This window comes from Phyllostomus hastatus, unplaced genomic scaffold (genome assembly GCF_019186645.2).
Source record: "Phyllostomus hastatus isolate PE091 unplaced genomic scaffold, TTU_PhHast_1.1 phas_contig_40, whole genome shotgun sequence".
NCBI lineage: Eukaryota > Metazoa > Chordata > Mammalia > Chiroptera > Phyllostomidae > Phyllostomus > Phyllostomus hastatus.
In genome coordinates this window covers 99292040-99305006 of record NW_025333872.1, presented here as the reverse complement: position 1 = coordinate 99305006, position 12967 = coordinate 99292040, and the positions used below count along the sequence as shown (strand labels likewise).

The 12967-nt window shown below is 53.7% G+C and overlaps 1 protein-coding gene across 19 annotated transcripts in view; it reads right to left on the bottom strand.

Annotated features, from left to right (window-relative positions):
- Positions 1–12967, bottom strand: part of AFDN (afadin, adherens junction formation factor) — a 103513-nt gene that overhangs the window by 74944 nt on the left and 15602 nt on the right. For 13 of the 19 annotated variants that reach the window (XM_045843619.1, XM_045843623.1, XM_045843629.1 and 10 more), the window contains exons 2-3: positions 3864–4059; positions 857–972 (exon numbers count right to left, since the gene is read on the bottom strand). In XM_045843619.1, coding sequence (XP_045699575.1) covers positions 857–972; positions 3864–4059 — 312 coding nt within the window. The remainder of the gene's footprint in view (positions 1–856; positions 973–3863; positions 4060–12967) is intronic. The other 6 variants (XM_045843621.1, XM_045843625.1, XM_045843638.1 and 3 more) reach the window with 1 other exon arrangement.

Genomic DNA, 12967 nt, shown 5'->3' with positions numbered 1-12967 from the left:
CAGACACCACAGTGCAGGACGAACCACAAAGCCCCCGTCCCACTTCCCTGTATGCAGTGCTTCCAACGGGACAGCCGCTGGACCACGCTAACCCGGGAGGCCACGGACGCACCTCCGTGTGCCCGAGACCCCCATAGGGGGCACGTACGCCACACTAACCAAGCGAGAACTTGCTGCCACCGAAGGGAATAATGGAGGTCTTTCCCCAATCTGCTGGGGGAAGACAACTAAACAGAACATCTTTTCCAAAATATTCTTAATGTTTGCACTTGCTATCACTTGTCAGTACTGAATGCTCATGTAAGATGACCCCCTACTTAAGACGGAACTAGAGTTTCCCTGAATCGTATCCCTCTGCCGCAGGGCCCCACACAGGAGCAGCAGCGCGGGAGCTCCAGACACGCCGCCCGGCGCCGAGAGGGCTTCCGGATCCCCGCTCTGCTGCGTTGCCCAGAGAAGCCCCGGGAAGTCCTCTCGTTCCCGACCCTACACGGTAACACGACGGAGGCTCTACACGGGCCTTCTCCAGCCACAGCTGGGGGTTCACCTATGAACAGGTTACTAAAGTTTTATTTTCCCTTCTGATTCCCATTCAGGCACTCTGACTTTATAGCTGGGGGGAGGGGGACTGCAGCTACTACTTGAGCACTCAACCTCTTAGTAGCGGAAGCTTTCACAACCCCCCCTTAAACAAGTAAGGGGCAGCACTTGGGGCCATCCCGTGCAACGGAGGGTGCAGCAGGGAGCAGCTGGGCTACCTTTAAATCACTTGCTGGAGAGAAGGGCAAAGAGCAGTTCAGGGAGAGGAGCAGCCCCTGGGACAGGAACGCCGGCCCCCCCCCCCCCGGGGACCCACCTTCAGCGGCCCGGCGTCGTTCTCGTTCTTCAGGACGAACCGGCCTTCCCGGTCGTCCTTGTTCCAGTTCAGCTGCACCACGAGAGGCTTCTCGTCCGCGTCCAGTCTTCTTTCTTCTTCGCAGCACGACCGAGAGAGAGGGAAGCCGCGGTTACTTAGCGGCTCCAGCCACCACGACGCTCTCACCTGCATTTGCTCTTACAGACACAGCAACCCGATCACCTCAAGTGCTTGCCGACAGACTGAACCGTCATTCAGAACACGACACTGTGCGAGTCGGGACGGCTGACCAGCTCAGCACTGCGCTGCTGCTGGGTGCGCACCACCACCCCCGCGCCCCGTGCAGGCCCCCCGACCTGGGACAGCGCCCCGGCACTCGGGCGCTCCCTGGGAATGCGAGGGACGCGCACGCAGACTGGGTAGAGAACACGGGGCACGCGGAACCGGCCGTCAGCCTGTCTCTGTCAATCACGTGCCCTCGGCTGCAACGGGAGAGCAAGGGGATAATGTCACTGTACCACAGAAGTGCCACTGGTTCACAGGGGACTTTCCGTCTCATATCCGCATCACAGGCCATCAAGAAATGGCAACGACCCACGTGGCCCCATCAGTCCTGGAGTGATTACTCTCCTGACTGTACATCTGACCCTCGTCCCCAAAACTCACCACCCTCAACCCTCACATCCCCTCCCCCGTGAAGCTCCCACCCCCTGCTCTCTGCTACGGTCAGGTGCCCGGCCCCTTCCCTGCCTCAGAAACCCGGTAGCCTCGGCACACGGGCCGGGGAAGGCGCAGCCCAGGGGACCCCCGAGAGCTCCGGGGGCCTGACCCCGCTGGAAGCCTGCAGGCGCCAGAGGTCACCCAGGTGGCTGCTTGTGTACAAATGAGGGCAGCACAGAGAGGAGGCGGAATAACTGTGGTACAGGAAGCAAAGCTGAACAGGACAGATTTAAAGACAGAGCTACAGAAGCAGTTAGTAAATAACACATGTAAACAGTCATGTTAATTATCAGCACACAAGCATAGCGAGCTCTAAATTAGTATTTTATCAACTGAAAACATGAGAAAGGAAAATCAGAGTAACAGGTTAGTAATCGGATCAAGAGGTTTGAAATTCCTGCTACAAACCAAAATGACCAGGATGCTCTTGTAAAATCTGTACTGGATAGAATCCTTCACGCTGGATGTAGAGAACATTGAGAACAATTACCTCTGAACCACAAAAGTAAACAAAAACCAGGGTGAGGTGCCACAGCGCACAGGTGCCCAGCACAGGGTGTCAAGGTCGTTGGGGTCCTATGTACCTGTCGCCCCAAGGTGTCTCCAGCTGACTCAGGGGGGCCCTGGCATCCACAAGGACAGCAGCAGGGGCTCCCCGAGGGCCGAGCCCCAGCGCTCACTGGGGAGCATTCCAAATCTCCGCAGGAACAGCCCCTCCTGTCAGGCGCAGCCCTGGCCCATACAAGGGGGTGCCGCCCTCTGCACAGGGGTCCCACACACGGGTGTCACGCTGGGTCTCCCACGGTGCTGTATGGAACAAACAGCACTGGTCTGGACCCACGTGGGCAGGAAACAAGAGCACTGCCCAGACCCAGGAGCAGGTGGGGCCCACAGGCACGTGAACCCCCTCCCAGCGGGGAGCAGCTGCGACCAGGGATGGGATGAGAATTCCTTCGTTTTATGCGTACAGTTTTTCAAACAAATCTAAGAAAACCTAAAGAAAATGGTTCTTTTAAAAAAATCGCAATCGTTCTGCCCTTAGCTTTCCGACCACAACCGTGCACCACGTTCCCCCACAGACGGCACCTGGCGGTGGTCCTCCAGCGACCACACGGAGCCGACAGGGAGCGGCCGGGGGTGAGAGGCTCGTCCTCCCCTCTGCACGGTTCGGAGCGAGGCGACCCTCGGTCTCAGAAACCCACCCAGAGCGGAGGCTGCCGCCTGTGGTCCCACTGAGTTTTGGCAATAGTCTCCTAACCTTACAAAAAGTCATCAACAACCGCGGCCTACATTATATACATTCTACCAGGGGCAAAAGGGTTTGGTCATGCTTGAACGCCACACATTACAAAAAGTTTTGCCCAATTTCAAATTTACAAAGAAAGGTGTATTTTTGAAGTAAAAAATAAAATAAAATAAAATTATGTTTTAAAAGGATTTGTGGATAGAACTTATTTAACAAGTATTCAAATTGGGTTTTATATTATGTGCAATCATTTATTTCCTTGAGTAACTGGATTGTTTTACAAGGGACTCAACATTTTTAAAGCACTCAAAAATTTGTACCTTTCCCCGGCTGGTGTAGCTCAGTAGATTGAGCGTGGGCTGCGAACCCAAGTGTCACAAGTTCGATTCCCAGTCAGGGTACATGCCTGGGTTGCAGGCCATGACCCTCAGCAACTGCACATTGATGTTTCTCTCTCTCTCTCTCTCTCTCTCTCTCTCTCTCTCTCTCTCTCTCTCCCTCCCTTCCCTCTCTAAAAATAAATAAATGAAATCTTTAAAAAAAATTTATAACTTTCTACATTTCTAATCAGTTCAATTTAAAGTGTCATTCGATAGAGATACATGGGGTATTTTCACGTATTTCAAATACTGAAACAAGGGGAAATTACTAAGCAGGTACTTAAGAGAGCCCCGGTTTGCCCAGCAGTAATAAAACCACACGGTTCCACACCATAAGACTGTTACGAGTGACATTCACCACCCCCCCATTGAACTGGGCTATAATGAACTGCACTATTACGATGGACACAAAAGAGACACATATTTCTCCAAAAACAAGCAGCTTACTGTGTCATCACTGCACGTGACTCTCCGAGGGGCCGGCACCCTGCCTGCCTCTGGAGAACTGCGCACGCACACTCTCCCCGGGCAGGCCGGTGCCAGGGCTCGCAGCAGCCCAGCCCTGGCGCGCGGAGTCCCGCGGCCTGCCTGGGGAGAGTGCGAGCACCACAGTGGCGCAGCAGGGCTGTGGGCGCCACGCCTGCGCCCACGACACACTGACCTCCGCTGACGTGCACTTCGTAGAGCGAGTACTTGGGAGATGACAGCATGCGCATGTCGGGCCGGAACTTCTCGGCCAGCGTCTCGATGACATCCTGAGTGGTGGCAGTGCTGGAGACCCGGATGCACTTGGTGGCAAAGTTCCCAGCAGCTTTGTCTTGAAAATAAAACCTCATCACTCCATGGAACTCCAAATCCTACAAGAAAACAAAATGATACATCTTTGAAAAAACAGCATTCTGAAAAGATTCATTTTTTTATAATAGATGAGAAAGGCGATTTATCACTTTTTAAAATGTTTCACTACCTGAACACCTGAAACAGAAACTAAGACGCGGGATCCTGGTCTTCACAGTGAATTGTGTGACGTGGACAAGCTAGGCACAGTTTCTCTCAGCCTTACTTGTCCCCGCAGAAGGTGACAGCGGTGCAGGAGCTGACATCAGTCACAACCAACATTCACGGACTCTTCGAGTTCCAGGTGCACCAGGACATGCACGATTCCATTGCCTCCTGACCACACCCCAGTTAAGCAGGCGCTACTCTGAGACTATTTTCAAGATTTGGTCCTTAAAAGTCTCAAGGTTTCAGTGTCTTGCTCAGGCAGTCAGGTGACAAACCCAGCCCTGAACCCCGGACCACCGACCTCCCCCTCCTGCCTGGCTCAGCCTCCACCTGTCGCAAATGTGAATGAAGGGCAACCCAACTTTTTTGAAGGTCACGGTGACTAACTTTTAGTACGAACTACTTGCCCTCAGATCAACAAATGCCGTTTAGATTGTTCTCACCTTACTTGTCAAGAAACCTGCAGAAGAATCCTACACAGAGGCAGGCCCAAGCCTGGACAGCCATGGGATGCTCCTCCCATTATCAATCAGTTACGGCACAGCTTATGCAGGTGAGGCTCTATGAGTTTCAGGCCCTTTGCGATTCACCGTATTTTGCTGTATATAATACCCACTTTTTCGTCCAAATTTTTGAGGGAAAAGTAAAGATGCGTATTATACATGGGTAGTACTAATTCCATATCTATAAAATGTTTTTAATTCTTTTAGCTATGCTTTTGTGTTAAAAGTGTAACTCTAGAAAGCAATAATAATATCTGTATACAAAATAATACCCTGGAATCCGATAATCTGTTTTGTTGCTAAATGTAAATAAATAAAAAATTAAAACAAAAGCTTTTTTCCCTGAAAGTTTGGGCCAAAAGAGTGGGTGTGCATTACACACAGGAGCGCATTACACACGGCAAAATGCGGCGACTAACTAAGACTATCAGTGGTCCGCAGCCCGCGGGCCGGGACCTCGGGTGCCAGGGGAATCTGTGCTTGTCTGCCGGGTCGCACGCCATCGGGTGGGGGGGGTGTCAGGGGAAAGTTCCAGCCCTCCTGCTGCTGCTCCGCTCAAGTCGCCCCAATACATCAAGTCGCCCCACCTTCAGCAGACACCCCAAATCCACCCCAAATCTGGTGAAAGCTAAGTCAGACTGTTGTTCCTACGCTCTGCTCTTTGTGCAGCTTCCTAGTCTCAGGGGTCGAGTTGTTATCACGGTCAGGCTTTTCTCCATTTCCCCCCAGTCCACTAGAGCCGCTTCTTCACCGACAACTATGACCTAACAAGTACGTCTCTGAAGTGTGGAAAATGGGATATCAGAATGCGGTTAACTATTGCAACTGCGTGAAAATTACACCAGAAAGTCAGACGACCGGCCCACGCCTGGCCCCCTGCTGGACCATGCTTGCCCAGAAGGAAATGCAGGGTGGGTGGCACGTGCGCCAGAAGCCAGGGAGGCCCCGTTCTGGGCTGGGGCAGGGCCCTGGGGGGAGGGCGGGCGGAGGCCTGAGGGGCGCCGTGCGTGAGCAGCGTGGAAGCTGCGTGGGCAGGGGTCCTGCCCGGCCCCCCCACTCGACACGCACTCTCCGTCCAGCCCGAGCCGAGCAGCAGGGCCTGCGCGCGCGACGGCGGGGCAGGAGGCCCCTGAGCCACACACAGGGCCGAGCGCGAGCCCCAGTCCCTTCTACCGGGACCAGCTCCTGCGCGAGGGAGACAGACCCTCTCCGCGCCCCCCGAAGAGGGGGCTCCCCGTCCACCATCCTGCCCCCAGCTGCCCCACGCGCCGCAACCGGCTTGACCTGCCCCACCGCCACCTCCCGAGGCCCCTGAAACAGCACTTTAGGATAAAAAACCACTCATGAATGTAGTCGTATGCACTTCAGTCTTCACTCCAGGAGTCACACTTTCACCCTAAGGCTCCGAGACTCTCCCGCTACCACCCGGAAGCCAGCGTCACGTGACACGTCTCTGCCCCAAATGTTACCTGGCACGACCACCCTGGCCCTCCACAGGACGGCTCTTCCAGAATGACTCACACCAAAAAGGCAAATTAGCCTCCAAAGGAACTCAATCGTTTTGCTAAAGGACTCATTTCACAACATTTGTGAAGAGACTGAAACAGCTCTGTACACGTGTGCAGATCCCCAGACACACAGAAGCACCAGTTTCTTAGAGATTTTCCCAACAACAGTCCCAACCCACACAACGCTGAGGAGACCCACCGGCTGGGGCTGGGCCTGGGAGGGGACGCTCAGCTCAGCCCTGACGCGCCCACTGCTGCCCGCCGCTGCCCGCCGCAGGCCGGAGGGAGCCGCAGATGACCTGTCGCCACGGGGACGCACTCCAGCTACTGATGTTCCATGCAAAGCTGAAGCAAGTGACTGTTAATTCAGTTTGCCGGGTTCCCTTAACATTACACGGAAGAGCTGAGCACAGTTGTCACTAGCATCTCCCCTTCATCAAGTAAGCTAGTGTTCTGTTCTCGACTGTGAGTTTGGCTGGTGGGCTTCGTCCAACCCGAGAAGACTGGTGAACTGGAGCCCCTGACCCCGCACACTGGCTGGGCGGTGGCCGAGAGAACGAACACCACCAATTACAACGAGCACATGTTAAAGGCTACCAGTGCCAGCGACTGAGAGGCCGGCATCTGAGTCCCCCAACTAGGACTGAGGCGCTGTGATGACCCTGCTGTGCAGCAGGGGGGTCTGCAGAGGTCCCCTCACTCCCTGAGACCCCCTGGCCAGCCTTAGGGCAGGGCAGAGCAGGGCTGCGGTGCGGACAACACCCACCCCCAGAACCCCGCCTTTCAACCTGCAGGCTCTGCAGTCTCACCCGTTGTTTGAAGGGAGTGGGGCACTCCTTTTCTTCTCTTTCCTACAACAGGTTCAAGAGGCGCTCCAGAAGAAACAAGGGGTGACTGAACAGGAAGAAAGAGTCTGAGGTTCAGGGAGGGCGGTGGCCTGCCACGCCGCCTCGCTAGCCAGCCCAGCTGCAGGGACCGCAGCCTGATGCCCACGCCACAGTCTGAGGCTTGGACCGCACTCCCCAAGGGGCCCAGCAGTCCCGAGCTGGTCCAGCACCCACCACAACGAAGACCTTGGGACAGAAACAAGCTGGCATTTCCAGCTTAACAGCTGAATCTCTGAGTACGGTGTTTAATGCGAATGAGCTCAAATGCCCCTGCTCGGTAAGCTTGTCTGGAGGAGCTAACAAACAACAGGAAGCACCAGCCAACCCTGGCACCCGGCCAGCGCTCCGCCGCCAGCCTCTGCCGCCAGCCTCTGCCGCAGCCTCCACCGGGGGGCTGCGCCTTCAAAGGGAAAGCATTCCAGCCACAGCATCCGATTCCCCAGTCCTGGCCGCCTGTTTCCAACTGATAAGAGCTCTGAACAGGGAGCTTTACATTTCTAAGAGTGAGCCATGAGGTCTCATGACAGGCTAATATTCTGATAATGTCATACATTTTACAAAGACAAATGTTTCCCTAAAAAAAGCACTCCCTCCTTAGTGCTGGTCACACAAACCACCCGAGCGAAAACAAGATTTAAAATAAGAACTGCGGCTGCAGGTCCCCCGGTATCTCAGTGAAGTGCCAGCGGTCCGGGGCGAACTTTCAGGAGCAGCGGCGTCTGGAGCCGGTGGGACGGTGACCGCCTGTGGTCCCTCCCATCAGTGCAGTGTCCTGCATGTTAGCTGCAGTAATTTAAGTCAAAGGGAAGGAAAAGGCAACACGACAATCACCTGTGTCCCTCCCTTATGTTTATTTTCCCGATGGGAAAACACACTTACCTTTGCATAAACTTTTCCCTGAGAAATATTATCACCCATGATTATTAAAACAGAAACGGAACATTACTTGGGGTTGATTTAATGACAGCTTTTAATGTTTATCATGAAGAATACAACAAGCCAAAAAACACAGCCAAACCCATGGAAGGATAGAAGGCTGTATCATAAAACTGAAAAAAAAGCCAATGCAAGAAGCAAAGATGGAGATTTCCTTTCCACCACATTATCAACATCCCATTAATTCATGAAACTGACAATCACTTGGTCTTCTCGCCCACACGGGTAAAAACTCGCCAGGGCCGCCCCAGGCTCCTTCTGCTCACGCGGCTCAGAGTCGCCAGGTCTGAGCTTCGAGGGGCCAGCCATGCCGGAGCCACTTTCTGGCCCCCGTGTCCGACACTTGCCTGAAACCCATTTCCTAGCCGGCAGTGAACCGACACTAACTCCACACAGGCATGCCACCACTCCGCCTCCCTGGGGGAGCCACTGCCGCACGTGCACGCGCGCGCACACACACACACACACACACACACACACACACGTTACCAGCACAGAAAACAAGCAACCAGACCGCAGCCATCTGACTCACATTTTTAAAAACAGTAGTAACAGCCCTGGCTGGTGTAGCTCAGTGGATTGAGCGAGGGCTGCGAACCAAAGGGTCGCCGGTTCGATTCCCAGGCAGGGCACATGCCTGGGTTGCAGGTCAGGTCCCCAGTGGGGGCCATGTGAGAGGCAACCGCACACTGATGTTTCTCTCCCTTTTTCTCCTTCCCTTCCTCTCTCTTTAAAAATGAATTAATAAAACCTTTTTAAAAAACACTAATAACATCTGAGTATTAACAGTTTAGGTAGAAGACAGAAAAACACTTGAAGTATGGGCTTTCTGGAACCTTGTATAAACACTATTTTTTAAATGCTAGTACTTCAAGAACACTCTTCAAAATTATATGTGTTTCACTACCTGAAACTTGCACAGGACAAACAAAACTGCTCAAAGCGTGAAAGAAACTACAGCTGCACAGACCTTCCGGGGACTCAGGCGCTCTGGCTGTGGCATTTGCGCCCAGGGGCTGGGCCCCAGCTCTGTCCCCCACGCCCCGTTCCCAGGTGCTGGCAGCTCCTCTAAACCCAGCTTTCTTTTTTGTTGAAAGTAATCTGTTTCACATTACAGTGGACACACAGCACTGTATTACTTTTAGATGCACAGCAGCGATTCAGCGTTTATATAAACCCTATGCATTCTAACAGCACTAATTCCGCTACCTTAGAAACACCTGATTTCCCAAACTAGACTTTGGTGTAAAGAGTTTGCTGTAGAAAAAAAAAATCGAATGAATGAATTTGCTTCATAGGGAACCACCTTTTGAGATAAGCACAGGGCACAGACTGAGTTTCGTCTCCCAGCGGGGGCTGCATTCAGATCCCAGCGCTGCTGTGATGAAGCGGACCTTGCCAGTCTGCCCCCACCATCCTGGGTGGGCCGGCACAGACCCCCGCAGGCACTGCCGCCGCCCCCCTCACCTGAGAGCCACTACTCCCGACCCTCGACCACAGCCAGGAAGGGAGCCCACTCTACACACGGGTACATGTATTTGGTCTCTGTAATCAAGTGACCCCATTAAATAGGTTTGCCTCTAAATCTCCAGCACATCACAGTGCACGCCTGTTCAATGGTGGGCCAGCTACGGTACTTGTGACGTCGGGATGCCAGTTCACCAGAAGTGGAGGAGAGTCGCCTTCCGGGCGAAGAGCAGCAGTTCTCTGGGCTAATAAACCCATCTAGCACCCCTCCCCCAAGCGGCCCCCCTTTGTGCACTCTGACAGAAGCCCGTCCAGTGCCCAAACACCTCAACACTGCTGGGCAAGACTGTCCTCAGCCAGGAGACACAGCCTGCTGCAAAACCCAGTGAGCCCACGCACTCTTCAGAACTGCCCCAGCTGTGACGGCCAGCACTGCCCGCTGAACGAGTGGCCACCCGCAGCCGCCCTGCAGCCGCCCTGCTGACAGAGCGAGGTAGCTCTGAGCTGGGCCCCCGTGGGACCGGAGATCCACCCAGCCCCTCAGTCAGCAGGGTGGGAGGGCAGAAAGTTAGTTTTCCCCACGGCGCTCTCAAAATGTTTCAATCTCTATATCTGAATAACGACCGACCGCACAAACGTATACTAGGGTTTGAGAGATGATCTATTAAAGAACACCTGCAGGTACCTGCAGGACAGAAACGCAATGGGCGCACTCACGGACGATGCACGTGTCTGTACTGCTAGCTGACCCGCACACACTGCATTTGTACCAACGTCCACAGACACACGACAACCCTACGAGCCACCTGTGCGGTCCAGAAACTACACCCCATCTTACCACAGACTCTTTGGAAATGCGGTGAAGCCTAGGAATCTGCTCTCAGAACAGAACTTTAAGTTCATAAAATAAGATACAAAGCATCACAACAGAAACAATTCCATTAAAGCACAATTATTAAAATATTAAAACCTGTGGCACAGTAATGCATGTACGTGCTCTTACCAGCTTACCATTAAGTAAGACCTGGAGCCAGGTTACACAGCTCCAGCACTGAAGCAGATGGCAGTGTGACCTGGCGTAGGTGAGGAAGACACCACACCCCGGTCGGAAGGTAATGAGAGTCTGTTTACTGGGAGCGAAGGCGTAATGACTCTCCCATTCGTGTCCAGAGACCCGAGAACTCCGTTACCAGACTTCCAGCTGGGAAGCCGTGGACCCGGCCCAGCGATGCCGAACTCGCCTGGTCCCCGAGGAGTGCGCCCTCTCCCTGTTCGGCTGCACGGCTGGGAAGTGCGGCCGTACACGACAGCAAAATGCATCCGTGCAGCTCTGCCAACTGGGCTTAACTTGACCCTCCGGTGTCATTTAGACTTCCCCTCGAACTGCGGCTGACGACCACTTTTTCCCATTTCTTAATGAAATGGAACAGAGTGAAACAGATTTCTGCTGGGTCCCGTGCACCCTGGGTAAGGAAACAGGAGGAGAACTGGTTCGTGGAACTTAATTCATTACTTCTGGGTACAGCCTGAGCTACAAGGTAAAATCCAGTGCTTTTCTCACTCTGGGTCACAGGGACTACATTTCGGACTGAGGAAGGTTTCTCGTCCTCACCACCAGGACGTTTTGGGTGGGACGCACTAGACGCCAGGAACACCCACCCCAGTGTGATGACCAAAACCGTCTCCCGACCTCTGCACTGTCCCCCAGGGCACAGAAGTGTCCCGGTGGGGAGCCGTGGATTAGACCAGGTCTGGAACCTCTTCAGAATGGCGTTCTGACTCCAGCTTCTTCCTTCAGCTGCGCTCTCGCCGTGACGTGAGTCCACACCCACCTGCTGCCGGGCCCTCTTCTCGGTGAACACACTTCCTGTGCTATCCCCTTAGCCTGAGACAGTTTCCAGAACCGACCGCAAACATCCACACGTGTCTGATCTGCTGGAAGTCTACTGCTAATTCTAATACTATGCCTGTAGCTACTGACATTTAAAATTACATTAGCTTTCTGGTGGACACCTAGTACTGTTGGTTTAAATTAGGTTTAGTAAAATTAAAATTCTTGGGTCATTTGCATGTTAGCCTACCAAATAACATTTGTGTAATCTGTTAAACAGCAGCCTTTGAGCACAACCAATCAACTGACCCCTAATTCATCCAAGTGTACTTCGGTCCAGCCCAGCCAGGAATGCAACCCCGTGGCTTCCAACCTCGGTCAGTGCCCCCAGGGTCACAGAGAACATTTCTATGTGAAGTCTGCAGCTCACCCTTGACAGGATCAGTGTAAACAGGTGACACACTGCCTTTAAAACCAGTGACTGCCCCACGTGCGGTACAGGTCGCAGCTCCGCCTCTGGCTGAGCTCCTGATGCCAGGCCACAGGGCATGCGCCACGTCGTGCCACTCAGGGGCACCCCAGTCAACCACAGCCTTAGAGCCACAGACACGAGGCCAACGCCACCCCCCCCCCCCGGGAAGAAAGGTGTGCCCAGCGTGGGGACAGCGGGCAGGGGCAGGGAGCCAGGTCCCCAGCACGTCTGTGGCAGGATAAAAAGGGGGTGGGCGAGGGCCTGGGACGCTCCAGATCACAAGACAACAAAACACACTGCGTGGGCCTTGTTGGAATCCAGATCCAAACACGGCAGCTGTAAAACAACACAAACCAGTGATTTCAGAATGACCAGACTCTGAAAATCATAATGTCTGGGGATAAATGTAAGTGAGTTTCATCTATGTTTGAAAATTCCCTCATTCAAAATGTTTAAAGTGAAAGTAAGTTATAATGACAAAGTAAATATTATTAAATACAAAATAAACCTATTTTTATAAAAATTCTGATGCTCTAGGGAAGAAAATCAAAGAATCTGAGTCCGTCAGTACTGGAGGTAACGAGTCAGCGCGAGAAGCAAAGACCCTCGCGCTCGCCCTGCACGGGCAACGAGTGCGGGAAGAGCGGTGAGGGGAGGAGGCAGGGCCTTGGGAAGGCCTGGACGGCTCCATGCTCGGGCGGCCCCACGCAAGACACTGGCACTCCCAAGGCCGGCTGTAAAAGGAAGAGGCTGCTACCCTCTTCCCAGGGCCCTGCGGTTACCGCGCCCTCTCTGCCGCACAGCAGCGCCGGCCACAGCGGGGGCACCTGAGGACGAAGCCGCTCCCTGCCCGCAGACGCCCGTGCACTTGCACCTCCGGGAGACGGTCTGACAGGCAGGCACTCCTGCCCCCGGCAAAACACAGCATGGCAGGAGAACACCTGCGCACACGTTACGGTCCACATGCACGTGGAAGACACAAAACGCAGAGCTCTGTAGAGAAAGAGGGCACTGCACGGCATCTATAATTCTATTTCTGAAACCCAGCGCCAGAAGTTCAAAGCATTTCTAACAAACCAAAGCCATCTGAGCCTGAACAGGAAAACGATGTTGTTTAACTTAAGGTTCAGAAGGGCATCTCGATGTGAGAAACAGA